Source organism: Piliocolobus tephrosceles, chromosome 1, assembly GCF_002776525.5.
Source record: "Piliocolobus tephrosceles isolate RC106 chromosome 1, ASM277652v3, whole genome shotgun sequence".
NCBI lineage: Eukaryota > Metazoa > Chordata > Mammalia > Primates > Cercopithecidae > Piliocolobus > Piliocolobus tephrosceles.
In genome coordinates, this window is record NC_045434.1 from 188501192 (window position 1) to 188517547 (window position 16356).

The 16356-nt window shown below is 50.5% G+C and overlaps 2 protein-coding genes across 2 annotated transcripts in view; one reads left to right on the top strand and one right to left on the bottom strand.

Moving 5' to 3' along the window:
• Nucleotides 1–6450, bottom strand: part of C1H1orf94 (chromosome 1 C1orf94 homolog) — a 52350-nt gene extending 45900 nt beyond the window's left edge. The window contains exon 1 of the mRNA XM_023232322.2: nucleotides 6162–6450. The gene's annotated coding sequence lies outside the window, so the exon portion shown is untranslated. The remainder of the gene's footprint in view (nucleotides 1–6161) is intronic.
• A 1754-nt stretch (nucleotides 6451–8204) lies between these two features.
• The window catches only part of CSMD2 (CUB and Sushi multiple domains 2), a 655333-nt gene continuing 647181 nt past the window's right edge, over nucleotides 8205–16356 (top strand). The window contains exon 1 of the mRNA XM_023232269.1: nucleotides 8205–8391. Within this exon, the coding sequence (XP_023088037.1) occupies nucleotides 8205–8391 (187 nt within the window). The remainder of the gene's footprint in view (nucleotides 8392–16356) is intronic.

The window sequence follows — 16356 nt, forward strand, 5'->3', positions numbered from 1 at the left end:
TTACTCTTGTAGGTCCTTTTAGGTTCCTCATCTAACATATTTTAAACACACCCACCTCTCACCGTAAAAATAACTTTTTGGCTATAGAAGAAAATTGAAAGGATTTTTGCCATTTTGCTTTTGAAAGTTTTTGGCCATGAGTAATTTATTTAATTTGTGATGGGCTGTGATTTCTCACCAATCTTAGTGCCTACTCGAGAAATCTTGTGCAGTGAGAAAACTCCAACCTACAAATTGTTACCAAATGCAATGAAATTTTTATGACTACTAAATCCAACAGTTAATGAAGTTGACATAACGTTATACTCTGCATTTCATTAAATATTTGCTGATTTCCATGTGGCAGTTTTCTTCTTTGTATTGTGGGACTAATCATAAAATGTTTAGGACTCAAAGGTTTTTGTAGGTCCCCTAAAATCCAGAGGGACCCCCATTCCCATGCGAATAAGGTTCAATGGGTCAAACTGCCAGAGGCAGGATCCATGCATGGGGTATCCCAGGCAAATATCTTGGGGATTTAGCCATCAGAGCTAAAGGAAGGGGAGGTTGCAGCCATGTTTCATAAGAATGGGCCTCCTCCTCATGTTGTCTCAGCAACAGGACAGGGCTGCAGAGCAGCTAGCCATTTCTAGGACTTTGAAAAGGAACCTTGAATATTCTGTAAGCAAAGCTGTGACTCTGTGGCTTCTCTCTCCTGGCAACACCATCAGTGATCTCTGCCATTTCTTGGGGGTGTATCCCTTATTATTGCCTCATTCCTGGCCCACAGGAGAGGAGGCAGTTAAGAGCTTGGGTGGTGGCAGCTGACACACTTGAATTGGAATTCCTGCTCTACTACTTGATAAAGGTGGCTTTGTATATGCTGAACTTCTCTGAGGTATCTTCATCTGCAAAGTGGTAAAAACAATAGGTTTGGGGTAGGGAGAAGGCTTAAATATGGAAATGCATGTGAACTTCTCAACATGGTGCCTGGCTTATGGTAAGCTCTTAATAAAAAGAAATGTATAATTATGATTATCACTAACTATTATTATTGACAGCCTACCAATGTAAAAATGGCAGCCTACGAGATCTGCACTTAAAGTTAGGGAAAAAGAAGGTCATAGATGACAGAAGAAAAGAATATGGTGGTGGCAGTAGTGGTGCAGTGAGGTAGCAACAAAGTCAGAATTCAGCTGGCTTTCTTCCTGCTTTGGTCTTTCTGCCAGACCCCAGTAGTGATAGGTACACCTAGGATTCCTGGCGAGGCCCTTTATGGGAAACCCTTCAGCGAGAAGCTTTGTATTGTGCCCTTCCTTCCATAGCTTCCATGTTGGGACATTGGTCACTAAAATGCATTCACTTAAGACTTCTTCTACCTTACTGCTGAGATGATTTGAGGCAGCCTTTCAGATTAAAAAGTACAAACTACACCATCAAAGAATAAAGGAAGAACTGACTCCATCTAAAGAAAAGCAGAAACAGTTGCTACTTTCCAGCACCTGAATTGGTCTGGCCGCATGGAGGTAATAAGGCAATAAAACTGGGTATCCTTATTTGTCAGCTAAAGCAAAAATGGAAACACGTCAGGTGGCAGAGTTTTTATTTTCTGACAGCAGAAAATACACATCTTCATCTGCAGAGACAAAATGTTTCCAGGAAATAACCCCAAGCATGAATTTATCATGAGTCCTTGTATAAAGGACACTGAGTGACATAGTGGGCAATATACGCAATTCTGTTTTCATAAAAGACAGAGATGCTGTTAGGTTCGTCAGTTTCTCACATCAGGGTTCTCTGAAGACAGCGTAACGTTAAATCATAACTCAGTGAAGGCATTTCTTTAAGGAACTCAAATAATGAAGTCTAGAAGAGACACCTTTGGGTCCATTCCACAAACATTACTGAGCACCTACTTAACCATCCATTCATCCATCCACCCATCCATCTCTTTATCCATTCATTCAGCAAAAATCCCCCGAATGTCCACCATGTACCAGGCACTCTGAATGGCACTGACAAATACTGCTGGTAAGAACTGTCAACCTGGACTGAATTTTGAAGGGCAAATAGGAGAAGGCTAGTCACAGAAGGAGGAGGGGAGCTTTCTAGGCAAAGAGAACAAAACACAGAAGGACTCAGGGGAAAGGAGAGAGAAAGCATGGCGGATTGCAAGAGTGCAAGGGTGTCAGAATGGCTAGAGCTTGGGATTTGGGAGGAGGGAGATCTGAGGCTAGAGGAGCTGGCAGGGACAGATGATGGAGGCTCTTGTAGGGAGGGTCTAGCAGGGAGCTTGGATTTTACTCTGCAGGCCATGGGGGAAAGTCCGGAGAAGACAGAGGAGCTGTGAAATCAGGTGAGTGTTTTAAAAAGATAGCTGGTGGCAGAGAGGAAGATGCATTGAATAGGGCTAGAGCAGAGATGGGCATCTGTTACTCAGTTGTAAGTAACCTGAAACACAGCCATTGTGGACTCTGGTTAGAATCTGGGAGGTATCTAGGAGGCAGAATCTGGAGGGCTCCATGATGGCTTGATGTGGGGACTGGGCAAGATGGGAGTCCAGGATAAATAGGTTTCTGGCTCAGGATCTGGGTGAATGTGGAAACTGTTTCCTGAATTGGGGAGCTGTGCAGAGAGGCAGGCTGGGTGGAGAATTAGAATTGAATAAGCCCAGGTCTGAGCAGGCTGTGGAGGAAGTGGTGGGGTGGGGCTCTTATGAGACATCTGGGGAGAGAGAATATCAGATACAATACAGACCCTGGGACTTGGGAGAAAAGAGGTTTCCATCCTAGGATTTGCCCACCCATCAGCAGGGACAAATAAGAAAACCAGCAATTATGGAGAGACTGTTGAGTCAGAAGAGAGGTCTATTTCCACCCCCACACCCTTCCTTGGTACCCTGTGAGTGCTGCAGATTTACACACTGTGTCCTCCCTCCCTGAGCTGGTCCACTCTGTGCTTTCTTCCTGGAAAGTGCTGGTTCTCACCTGCCCTTCCAGTAGGCTGAGCTAGGAGCCCTTCTTGTTTCCATCACACGCTATATCTCTTCTGGAGTAATCAATCATGCTTTGCTATTTAATTCTCTTCTCAATAAACTATCAACCCCCTGAGGACAGGGGCCACGGGAATGTCTTATTCTTCTTTATGTTTGTTTCCTCAGCACCTAGCACAGACTCTGACATGCAGCTCAGTGTGGCATGAACAAATGAATGAAAGAGTAAGTGAAGAGTAAGTGAATGACTACACAGGATACTACGCAAAAAATGAGGAAGCCTGTATAAGAGAATTGCTAGCTGCTGGAACAAATTCCAATATTTCAATGGCTTAACACTCTGTTTTGTCACTGGCATGAGCTGTTTTCCCTTATACACAAACGAAGACTTTTCTCCAAGAATGTCAGAATTCGGTGACCGCAGCACGTGGTAGCACTAGAGGAACGGCCTGGGCTGTGGGCCCCTTCTCACTTCTCCCTCCTCGTTTCAGAAGCCCATAGCCTCACCTTGGTGTGGTCTGGGCTTTTCCCTCATGAAGCCCCTCTGTTGCCACTCCTTGGGCAGCAGATCACTGCCACCTCTATGGCGATAGCCTCACCCTTGGGAGATACTTGCTTTGGCCTGATCATGCTCATGATTTTAAAAGTGTGCCCCAGTTGGGATCCCAAGCTTTTCCTCTGAGCCCATCTTTGTCCTGTAGCCCTTCTCTGCAGCCCTGCCTGCCCCTTGGCCTCTGTTTCTGCCCTCACATTGCTAGAACCTCCCATTTGCTCACTCTCTCTCCTTTGGCTTCAGAAGGCTTTTTTGATCTTTTCCTGGGTCAGAATGAAAATTTCAGGGCATCAGGTCTACAGCTCCTCCTTGAATGAGGCAGAGTTCTCCAGAGCATCAGGCTTTGTATTCTTTCTAAATCAAACTCTGATTTTATGTGGATATTAGGCTTATCTTGGCTAGTCACTAGACTGCATTGGGCTTTTTTGCAATGTGATACTGTAAAGACACCTCAACCCACGGCTGCCTGTTGTTCATAGGGAGAATGGGAGGGGGAGGCAGGGAGCCAGCACTGGGGGCTGGGCTGAGACCCACACTCTCCTAGGCTAGATGGGAGTGGGCTGTTGTGTCTGACTCCTGCCTCTCCATTGCCCTGCAGATGTTTCCAGGGTCCCCATCTCTGCCTTTGCCCCCATGTTTCCTCACTCAGACCATCGCACTAGTCTTCCAAGTGGTACCCTTTCCCTTCTTACCCTTTCCTCACAGAGAAGCTAGAGTATATGTCAGGCCACATAACTTGGCTTCTCTTTCCCAGAAATGAAAACCTGCCTTTTGTATTCAGAGCTGTCTACTTTTCGCTAAAGGAGCCATGCTGTACACAGAAAATAAATGTAAACAGATATCTCTTTACATATATTTTCTGACTGTCAAGAATCTCTCTCCTCCCTCCATCTGAAAAGTCATCTCCTCCTGTTATAGGATGAATTGTGTGCCCCCCACTCAAATTCATGGGTTGAAGTCCTAATCCCTAGTACTTCAGGATGTGACCTTATTTGGAGTTAGAGTCTTTAAAAAGTCAATTAAGTTAAAATGAGGTCATTGGGTTGGGCCTGAATCCAGTATGACTGGTGTCCTTATTAGAAGAAGTTTGGACACAGATATGTACCGTGGGAACACATGTGAGGACACAGGGAGAAGAAGGCAGACATCTACAAGCCAGAGATAGAAGCCTCAGAGGGAACCAACCGTGTTGACACCTTGATCTTGGACTTCCAGCCTCCGGAATTGTGAGGCAATACATTTCTGTTGTTTAAGTCACAGGGTCTACGGTACTTTGTTGTGGCCCTAGCAAATTAATACACCTTCTATTTCTCACTGGCTAAGAATAAAATGCAAACTCCTCGCCATCTATGTGATCTGCCCCACTCCCCATCTCCCATTGCTTACCTCGATCCAGCCCCATCTTCCTCCTCCTGGCCTGCTTCCCTTTTTACAGCCTTGCCTGTGCTCACTATACCAAAAGCTCTTTCCCCAACTTTGCATGGCTGTCTTTCTTAATTCTATTATTACATTACTTAATTAATTAATAGACAGAGTCTGGCTCTGACACCCAGGCTGGAGTGCTGTGGTGCGATCATGGCTCACCGCAGCCTTGAACAGCTGGGCTCAAATGATCCTCTGGCTTCAGCTTCCTGAGCATCTTGCTTAATTTTAGATCCCACCTTTCCACCATTGCCATCTCAGAGAGGCCTTCCGAGACCGTCTCTTTAAAGCACGTCCCTGTATTGTTTCTTCTAGCACCATAAACTTTCCTTTTGTAGCATCCTTAATTAGTAACTTTATGTGTATTTGTGTACATATTTCCTGCATTCATCAAGTCAGGGACTGTTCACTAGGTGTATACTCATTGTCTAGCACAGCACCTGGACACATAATGATGCTCAATAAATATTTGTAGAGTAAATGAATCTTCGCCCTTTTAAGGTCTTTATCCATGTCTCAGGTTCCAGCCCAAATCCTACTTTCCTTCTTAAATTAGCCTTCTGATCCCCCAAGTCCAAGAAAAGCTCACTGTCTTGACATGCCTCTCGGTAGCATGCCAGTTCTTCAGTAATGGTGATTATCGCTGTCTGATGGTATCAGTTACATCAGTTATGTGTGGGTTTCCACCTCTGGCCTGCATCCTCCCAAAGGAGGACCACACGCTGTGCATCTCTGCATGGCCCCACAGCACAGCCTGTCTCAGGGCCCCAGAGCACCGGAGGTAAATGCAGGTGGACCCAAATAGATCAGAGAGCAGGAATGGCAGAGAATGTGAGTAAGTGGGCCTTTTACAGGGATAAAATAGGTGCCCCTGCCCTCCACAGCATCCAGGGAGAAGGATGACAAACACTCCTTTTGCCTGGGAAGGTTTTGGGGGTAAATCTCATTTGCCTGTTGTAGCCACAGAGCAAAGTTCTGGAGCTGAGAAGAGGGTAAGAGAAAGCCCATTGGCCTGCAGCCCTAGAATTACAGAGCAGCCCAGACTCTCTTCTGCCCAGCTGTGGGCTTCACGGGAGGCCTGGGCATCTCTGCCAGTTCCTTTCTCTGGAGGAGAACCCCGCCTCCAAGAGAGGGGTAAAGTCGGAGTTTAGAAGCCAGGAGCCCACCCCCAGGCAAGCGCAGCTAACAGCCCCCAAGGCCACCACCAGCACTCACTCCCAGCGTAGTCAGTCCCTTCCTCCTCTCCAGGGCTGGTGGGAAGGCTGAGCCCTCTCTTTCGGGGGCTGAGTCTGGACAATGGGAAGGGAGAAGCCCCCTCCCCGCTGCCCCAGGGACATAAAGCAGGCCTTTCACTGAGGAGTTCTGGCTGCTTCGGTTGGTTCTTGGCACCCAGCAAGGCGGCGTCAGGAGGGGCGGGCAAGCAAGCGTGTTGGGGGTGGGGACCGGGCCGGCGATTCTGAGGAGGTTCGCCCGCCCAGGGCCACCGGGCTGGCTCCCCAGCTGTGGGATGAGCTCATGCAGGGAAACCGGAACAACTTGGGGTAGGGGGGAGAGAGGAAGCGTGGCATCTAGGAGGCTGCGAAAGCGTGGTTCTGGGGAGGAAGTTTTTCATGGGGAGTAGGGACAAGCCTCCACTCCTCCAGCCCTGCCCCCGCCCACCAGTTCATATCAACTCCACAGCCCCTCTTCACACCCTTCCTCGGATGGAAATTCCTGGCCACGCTGACAGCCGGCGAACTTGGGTCGCCAACCACCCCCAGCCTGGGTCGCCATCCCTATAGTCCCTCTCCACACGCTTCCCCGGAAATTCTCAGGCCCCACCGCCCGCCGGCCATTGCCCCCTTGGCCACACAGACGCCAACGCTCCGTTTTGGCCAAAAAGGGCTGCGCCTAAGCCCGGAGCACAGCTTCTCTGGGGTGCGTCGACAAAGCGGGTGGGGGCGCCCATCGCAGGTGCCTTTCCACTGCACGCGCCAGCAGGAGCCTCCTCTCCGGGTCTTGCCCCTCCCAGTTTCCTCCAGCCTCCCTCCATGAAGCGTCTCTTCCCTCTCACCGAGAGTTTGGCGTAGACAGCGAAAGAGCCATCGTGACTGGGGAGAAGCCTGGAGTAGACAGACAGAGACGGCGACCGAGTCGGGTGGGGGATGGGGTGGGGACCGACGCTGAGCCCTTAGGGCCTGGAAGCCGCCGCTACTGGGGAAGGCTGGGGAGCGGCTCACGCCCTTGGGAAGAACTCTCTTGGTTTGGGGCCTTGGCTGGGAGGAGGAGGGGGAGAGGAAGAAATAGGGTACGATTATTTAAATTTGGGGATAAATTGTACTAGTAACTCTCGCACCGTCCTTCCACCAATCTCACTCCCCACCCCCAACTCCCGTGCACACAGGGACTGCCTCTGCCATCCTGAGGTTTTTGTCTTAGGGTAGGAGTGGGACCGCACTAGGTCAAATGAACAGGTCCCCTCTCTCCCCCCCACACACAACCCCGCTCCACCACCCTCCAATTCTTAACCCTGCGTCCGTCTACGCACACACGCACCTCTCCCGGGATGGGGCAGAAGGCTATTGTGAAAGAGGCTCATAAGCATCGCCCCCGGCCCCAGATTGCAAGTTCAAAGCCACCAGCCAAGATCAGCTCTTAAGAACCAAGACTTGGGGAACCGCGTCCTTCTTTGGTTACCTTTTCCCAGACAGGATTCCAATTTCCAAACGTGGAAGAGGCGTGTGTGTATGTGCCTGTGTGCGTGAGTGCGTGTGTCTGTCACTGTGTGTGTGTGTGGAGAGGGGGATGTATTAATGGGTGATCTTATAAATGAAAACGGGAGGACTGAACTTAAAAGAAACTGGTCAATTGCAAAACAAACAAGGATAAACAACCCTTTAGATGTAATTTGTGGTTTATCTGGAGGTGGAGGTGGCGCTGAAGAGGAACCCCCGCCCCCCAATATTTTTTCCTTAGCTGCGCCTCCACCCCCAGCATTTGGAGCGGCTGAGAAGCGGCTCCGGAGTGATTAATCCGGGGATAATTCACCCCCCCGCCCCCCGGCGCGAACCCCGCGAAGCGGGATTGGAGCGAGTCATTTCCGAGAGCGCAGCGCGCCTCTCCCCGGCCGGGCGGACACTTGGTTCATTCCAGCCGCAGAAGCTCAGGGCTCCCGCGTACCGGGATTTTTTCCGAGCAGAAAAAAGCTCCAGAGCTCTCCTGACCTCCTTTCTCCTCGGCGGCGAGCGGAGCCTCTCCCTCGGCGCTGCCGGCCGCGCCATGCCGCGCTCGCGGGGACTGGAGCTGGGGCGCTGCGGCTGCCCCGCGGGGAGGGCTCGCGGCGAAGCCGGGATTTCGGCGCTCGTGCCGGGCGCCGGGAGCCGCTGGGGCCGCCCGCCGCCGCCAACGCCGCCGCCTCTGCTGCTGCTGCTGGGCTGGGGGCTGCTCAGCGTCTCGGCCGCCGCGGGTGAGTCCAGCCGCGCCGAGGAGCCAGCGGCCGCCGCGCGCCCCACCCGAGCCCCGAGCCCACCCATCCTGACCCGGTCCCAGTCCCTCCCCCCGCCTCTATCCCTGCCAGAATCTCCCACCCTCCCAATTGCCTACTCTCATTCTTATCGCCTGCTTCAGTCTCCCACCCCACCCTCAGCCACGTCCTCACCTCCACCCTCACCCTCATTGCTGCCCCAACCCCAGCCGCAACTTGGCCGGATGCGGCCGGTGTGGGGGCCTGGTAGACAGACATCCCCGCCCGGGGTTGCGGGGCACCTGGTCTGTGGCTTCAGTTTCTCCAACCTCCCAGCCCCCAAGGTGCTAGGCTTTTTTTCCGATAAACTTTCCCGGAGCCCTACTCCCCCGGCTCCCGATTCTGCCAGGCACGCTGGTCCTGGGGGCTGCAGAGGAACCGTGCACCCCCTCCCCATTTCCGCATCTACAAGGTCTGCCCTTCCCTGCCCCCGCCCATTTTCTCCAGTTGAAACCGGTGCCCCCTCTAGAGCCGCCTGGAGACTGCGGCCGCCACCCCCCTCCCCAAATGCTACCCCTCCCTCGGAGCTAGGAGGCGGTTCAGGTGGGCGCGTGCCCACGGTGGGGGTCCGGCGCGTTCCTTGCAGGAGGGCTCAGGTGGGGGCTGGAGGGTGTTGAAGGACTGGAAGGAGGGGGTGGGGGTTGTAGCCGGGGGCGGGGGAGGGAGTGTCGCCGCCAGGCTTCGCGCTGCCACATTCCCCTCGGTTCTCACTCCGCGCCAAAGTGCCCTTTCCCGCGCCCTGCTGCAGCCGAGCGCCTGGGCTGCGGCAGCGGCAGGGGCAGCGGCAGCGGCGGCACGGGCGGCTGGACCAGCTCCCGACGACCGAGTCCGGGAGGGGGCAGACCTAGCGAGTGCGGAGAGTCCCGGAACTTCGCGGGTGACTGGCTGCAGCTTGCAGCGCGCGGGGGAGGTACGCGAACCTTCGAGGGAACCGGGTCCCCTGTGGAGGCTACTGGCCGCGACTAGTCCTCTCCCACTTTACCCACAGCACCCCTCCGAAGCTCAGTTCTAGCCACAACCTAGAAAGTTCCGTGTGCCCGGGTGGAGACGGGTCCAAACCCGGATGCCTGGAACCGCATTTTCATTTAGCCCTGGAGGCTGACACCCACTGTGGGAGAAACCGAAACACCTGCTGCCCAGGCCTGGACCTAGGGCACCTTCGACCTGGAGCCGTGTTTTCTTTTGTTTTTGTTTTTGTTTTGTTTTGAAACCACCGATTGAACCTCTGAAGGCTTGGCCTGGACCACCCCAGTTCCCCTTCTCGGGGAAGTGCGCCTCTCCTCTGGCAGGTCAGTGAGTGGCGAGCTCTCTGGTCCACTCTGGCCTCCAGCATCTTGTGAGTCTGTCCTCGCAGACCGTGTCGCCCACCGCTTAACCGCGGCGTGTTGGGGTTCTTGGTCAGGGAGGGCGCCCCGAGCCAGCTCTGGCTCTCTCATTCCTAGCTGACGGGACTTTCTCGGGTTCTGCTAAGAGTCATAGCCACCGACACCCAGAGAGGGGCGCCCGCGGTGCGCGCGCCTGGGCGCTCTGGCCTCTCGCACACCCACACCCACTGGGAGGCTGTCCATACCGACGCTGCTGGTCACCCAGACTTGCCACATGGGCAGTGGGGGGATTGCTGCTACCTCCCGCCAGGCCTCCCGGACGTTTGTCGAGGCGAGGCCGGTGTCTGGCTTAGCTGATTGGAGAATGTCTCGGCATCGGACTGAATCGTTTTTCTGGCTAGATTTGTCCCTGGCCCTTGGGCATATCCTGCCCCTAGGGGAGAGAAAAAGGCCGACTCACTGGCGCTTGCACTCCTCAGCGGTGCTGGAATCCTGCCCTGTAGAGATCCATTTGCTCGCAGCTCCTTGGTCAGTAGAGAAGTTGAGGGGAGGGGACCTTATGTTCATGGCTTGGGGTAGTTCCTCTCTGGCAGGCCCTGCTCTGGCTTGCAAGCTTCCAGCACATTTCTTTTCTTCTCTTTCTTTTTTTATTTTTATTTTTTAAGATGGAGTTTTGCTTTTGTCGCCCAGGCTGGAGTGCAATGGCACGGTCTCAGCTCACTGCAACCTCCGCCTCCTGGGTTCAAGCGTTTCTCCTGCCTCAGTCTCCCGAGTAGGTGGGATTACAGGCGACCGTCACCACGCCCGGTTAACTCTTGTATTTTTAGGAGAAACTGGGTTTCACCATGTTGGCCAGGCTGGTCTCGAGCTTCTGACCTCAGGTGATCCGCCTGCCTCAGCCTCCCAAAGTGCTGGGATTACAGATGTGAGCCACCGCGCCCAGCCCAGTACATTTCTTTTTAAGCTTTTCCTGCATTTAGATGGGCTGTTTGGCCTTGCAGGCAGCAGAGATTTGGAAATGAACTTGGTGACAGAAGATCGGCAGGATTTGGTACATTAGAAGGGGAAACACATTCATTTTGTGTTCAGTTCACACTGTTGAATTTAAAAGAAGCTCAGGACTGAACCGTCTCCCTTCCTCGGCTCAGTGGTCACTGGATAAATATCACTGTATAAATAAAATGATTTGAAAAACGGGAGTCTTCTTACCCACTATTTATACAGATCACCGTATAAATTAAACGATTTGAAAAAGGGGAGTCTCCTTACCCAACCATACCTTCTCCCCTCCACCCCTTTAGTCCCTGTCTTGCCTTGTACTCCCCCTCCCCCAGCCTCCCTGGTGACTTCCCACCAGTTACCTGCTCTCCCCATCAATCGCCCTCCTTTTTTTTCCTTTTTTTTCTTTTTCTTTCTTTTTTTTTTTTTTGAGAGGGAGTTTCATTCTTGTGGCCCAGGCTGGAGTGCAATGGTGCAATCTTGGCTCGCCATAACCTCTGCCTCCTGGGTTCAAGTGATTCTCCTGCCTCAGCCTCCGGAGTAGCTGTGATTACAGGTGCAGGCTACCACGCCCAGCTAATTTTGTATTTTTAGTAGAGACGGGGGTTTCTTCATGTTGGTCAGGCTGGTCTTGAACTCTTGACCTCATGATCTGCCCACCAAAATGCTGCAATTACAGGCGTGAGCCACCGCACCTGGCCACCCTCCCTTCTTAAAACATGTTTCCCTTTGACCTGTAAACAGGCTCATCTTTAACATAAAACAAACCAAGGAGACTTCTTGGCCCTATTGACCTGTCTAAGCCACTGTCCCATCTCTCTTTGTCTTTTACAGTCATTTCTCTTCAAAGGGGTCTTCATGTCACTTTTCTCTACTACCAGTCACTCCTTACTTCAGCCTCTGTCTCCAAGATGACACTGGAACACTCTAGAAGACAGCACCAATGACCACCTCAATTGCCAAATACATTGTACTTTGTCTTTATTTTCCTTTATCTCTCTGTGGCTGTGGCCACTTTGGATGAATTTCTCTTCCTTGGGCTTCTGGGACACTGTGTCTTACTGATTTTTTCTCCTGTCTCTTGTGTGTTCCTTCTCAGTCTCTAATACTCACTTATTCCCCTCCCTGAAATATGGTGTCCTGCAGCATCTAATTCTTTGTACTTTTTCCCATTCCTTTTCACCACTGCCTGGGTGAGCTCATCCTTGCCCAACCCTTCCACTACCACACTCTGAAGCTTCCAGACAGATCTCTTCTGCCAAGACGTCTCTCCTGATATTCATCTATTGACTTCCTGGTCCACGGGAACTCTGGGTCTAGGTAACCCATATATCCAGCTGATTCTTGGACATCTTCACTTACATGTTTCTCTTCCGAAGCAATCTTATTAGCTTCTTTCTTAAGCCTCCAGTATTTCCTGTGTGAGCTGGTGGTTCCTGTAGCCTCCCAGTTATGGAGCCCAGAAACCTTAGGATTATCCTCAACTCCTTCGTTATCGTGTGGCCATCAAATTCTGTCAGTTTCATATCCTCTGTCATTCTCAAACCTAGCTACTTTCCTTGAGAAGCTCTGAACATTGAAAAAGCTATCTTGCCTTCCACTCCCTTACTAATTTAAAAAAAGCAATATTAAACTATAAGTAGACGGAATTCTGACAAAGTTCTGATTTTTCCCATGCCAACCACGTCACAGCTTAAAAAAAAAAATCAAATGCCAAATTAAAAAAATTTCCCCTGCTTTGTATGTTGTCTGAGTACTTGCTTTTAGTCAGCCTCTTGTAGACTAGAGCACTGACTGTACTCAATATTCTATTATAGTGCAAACTGAGTTGTATTAAAAAGCATTTATTTGTCTGCTTTATATATTAAACTGTGAGCTTACTGAAGGTGGGGACGGTGCTTTATTTCTCTTGGTATCCCCTTATCCAGCTCAGGTTCTGGCATAGAATTGGTGCTTGATGTATGGCTGTTCAGTCAGATGATTTGTACAGTTTTTTTTTCCTTGGACAGTTTTCCAGGGACTGATAAGACTAAATCAGGGGTCAAGGAAGCCAGCTGGTTTGCAGAGGTAATAAGATGACATAGACACTTGGTCCCCTGTTCCTTTTCCCCACAACTAAGTATCACCGTTTGGTGACAGCTCTCTAGATCCTAGAACCAATGCAACAATAAGCCCTTGGCATACCACTCTCCTCCAACCCTGAGCTAAGGAAAGGCATTTCACTACTCAGTCACCAGTGTGTATATGAATTTGAATTTCCATTTGCAATCAAGCTGAGGGTTTATGGTTTTTAAAAAATGAGCTGACTGCAGCAGAGAGTGCCCACCATATCTAGGGCTGGTGAGTGTGTGGCTTTGTTGAAGGTGAGATTAGAATCATGCACCAGGGACTGGAGGACCAAATTGCAGGGTCTTGGACACTGCCTGGTTTGGGTTTCTCTGGCAGAGCCCAGCAGGCAGCTTCAGCAGCACCCCCTTTACCCTCATTCATGTCCCTGACCTGCCTATTTCACCCTCATCGTCACGCCAGCAGGATTAAGGGAATCTGATTGCTTCGCAGAGCCTTGTTGGAGACCCAGCTGATCTTCAGGCTCCCTGCTGTAAAAAGGACAAGTAATTCCTGAGTTTTTGGAAGGATTAGAAACCAGAGATGCAACCAGTCCAGTGCCATACCTCATCGAATGTGCCTATGAAATAGAAAGTGTGGCTGAAGGAATCAGCCAGGAAGTCTGTGTGCCCTCACCATGTCCTGCCCCAGCTACCGTGCTCAGAATGCTGTTCTGGGCACCCAGGGGAGTTACACTAACAGCTCATGTTTACTGAGTACTCATCGGCACTGTCTTAAGCACTTGTGTGTATTAACTCAATCCTCTCAGCAACCCAGTGAAGCCTGCACTATTATTATTCCCATTTCATAGATGAAGAAACAGGTTCAGAGAGGACACATAACTTATCTACACACTAAGTAAATAGCCAAGCCACAGTTTGGATGCAGGCCTGGCTGATGCCAAATCTTTTACTCATACCCTATTGCTATTCAACTTCTTGGGGACTCAGCTGGTACCACATCCCTGGAAGCTTCTGCCCAGGCTGCCTTCTTTGGCCTTGCTCTTCCCACTGGGCTGTCCTCGTCAGTTATGCTGTGCTGCTTTTGAGGCCTGAATCCTAAAAGTGCTTTTGAGGCACTTTTAATCCTCAAGCAGCTATTGTCCATTCCTTTCCACCACAAGCTCCTGGTTGGGGGGAGGCTGTAAAGTCATTCTTGGTTTCTATCCCCAAACACCCATCTAGGTGGAACTCTACTGTGGGTTCTTACAACTCCTCAAATTTGCTCTGTTGTCAGACTCATCAGGACATATTGAAATTTCTTGCTTAATGAGGAGGTATCTGTCTCATTTCCCTAAAGGACTGTGAACTCAGGCAGGGCAGTGTAGCCCAGCTCAGAGCACGTAGTGGACACTCATTGAGTGTGCTGATGAGACAGTCAGAGCTGATGAGACAATCAGAGGCAAGTTGTTTGGAACCCAGGGCTTCCTTTCCCTCAGACCACCCTCTTAGGCATTCCCAGGGCAACTGGGAGCTGGGAAGACTGGAAATGGGTTAAGGGGCATCTTCAAGTGGGAGGCAGCCCCAGGCCCATCTGCACAATAATAATAGCTCTCCTTTACCTAGTGCTGGTCAAATGCTTTATAGGCATTACCATTTAATTATCACTGTAATCTTATATTTGAAGATACTGAGGCTCAGAAAGTAAGCAGCTGGGCCAAGGCTGTAGAGCAAGTAGGTAAAGAAAGCAGGATTAAACCTGAAGTCTACCTGACCCTAGGGCCCATCTTTATGGAAAGCACTTGTTACAGTGCTGGGCCCATTGTTAGCATTCAATATATATTACATACTGTTACTATTAGTGCAACTACACTCTACTTGCTTTCTGCACCAGCTTCCTAGAAATATAAGAGAAACAATTCACACACTCTGCCACTCTCAGGCACCACTATATGCAGTGGGGAGGGTCTTTTCTCTTCGCTCCTCTGGCTGAAAGCACACACCTTAGAAACTGGTCGCCTCACCCAACCCATCAACCCAGCTCTATGCTCTTCATCCAGGAGGGTAGGGAGGGAGAACCCACCTCGAGAATGCACTGCATTGCCCTCCCTGGGTTTCTCACTGGGTAGCATATGGCCTCTCACCCTTCCTCTCCGTCTGCTGCAGTGTCGTGAGAGCTTCCCCAACAACAGGGGAACATCGGGGTGAACCTGCAAATGGAGGATTATTTCAGAGTGTTTATCCTTACAAAGACTCTGTCTCAAGGTTCACTCACTTTGAGAAGGGCTTGGTTTTCCCTTGGACCCACGGAAAGCGAAGAGTGGGCTATGCAACATGGGAGTTTCTCAACTTGAAAATGATGGCGTGGCTCTCAGAGCTCTTTCCTTACTCTTGTAAGTTAAGAGAAACAAAGGAAACTCATATTTGTATTTTCCCTGGACTCTAGAGAGCTCAACCTCCTGGACTGTCTTTTCATGCTCCTCTTCTAAAAATGAAATTCTCTATCTTCTTTTCTTTTCTTCCACCGAAACACACACTTAGTTCTTAGAGCTTTGGGAAAAGGTGAGACCCCCTTGGCCTTCTCAGGTAGCTTAATGTCACATAAAATATAGTCATGGCCCACTATACACCCACAAATGTGAACTTTAGCCAAACAGCGGATGAGAGGGGAGGGGATGGAGTGGAACATGATGAGGTGGGATTGGAGACATAGCATAATTTGAGGTAGACTGAGCTCAAGTAGGAAGGCATAAACTGGGTAAGATCAAAGGTAGGTTGGGCTGTATTGGCACAGGATAGATGGAGTTAGATAGGTGATGGAATGGAATGGGATAGGATTGAGTGAGATGTGATGTTGGGGATGGGATTGAGAGGGTGGGGTGTGCAGTATTCAGGGGATTGACTGGGATGCGGGGTGAGGTGGGGAGGGAATGTGTTAGAAGACACTGGGGTGGGATGGGATAAGATGGGGTGGGTGGAGTTGGGATGGAGTGGAATGGAACAATTGGGATATGATGGAGTGGAGGTGAGATGTATTGTGGTAGAATGGAATGAGATAGAGGTGAGTCAGATTTATTGGGATGGTTTGGGTTGGTTGAGTTGGAACAAGAGACTGGGAGATAAGATGGAGTTATTATATAACCAATTGAATGGGCACCAATTGAGTGGGCATGAGGAAATGGAAAGTGAGGGAAGGCACTGGAAATAGCTGGGCCCGCCTCACAGTGTCATAGCATCTTCATCTTCCTGAGCAGGACTTCTTGAACGTTGGTCAGTTTCTTTCTCACGTGAATTGTGAACTTTCCAGCAGATATAAAGTCTCCATTAGCCTTTGGTCCCATATAACATGAATCCTGAAATGCTGGAGGCTCCCTTTTCCTGCCATAAGGGATCATTCTTCAGTGAGACTCTGGGAGTGCCATGTGGCCACCACCAGGAATCCGTCAGAAAAATATGCTTGGCACAAACCAGGAGCACCAGGGCATCTCCTATCAAGTCCACCATCAGAGAAAGACATTGTGCCTACCCTAGAGCTAGTA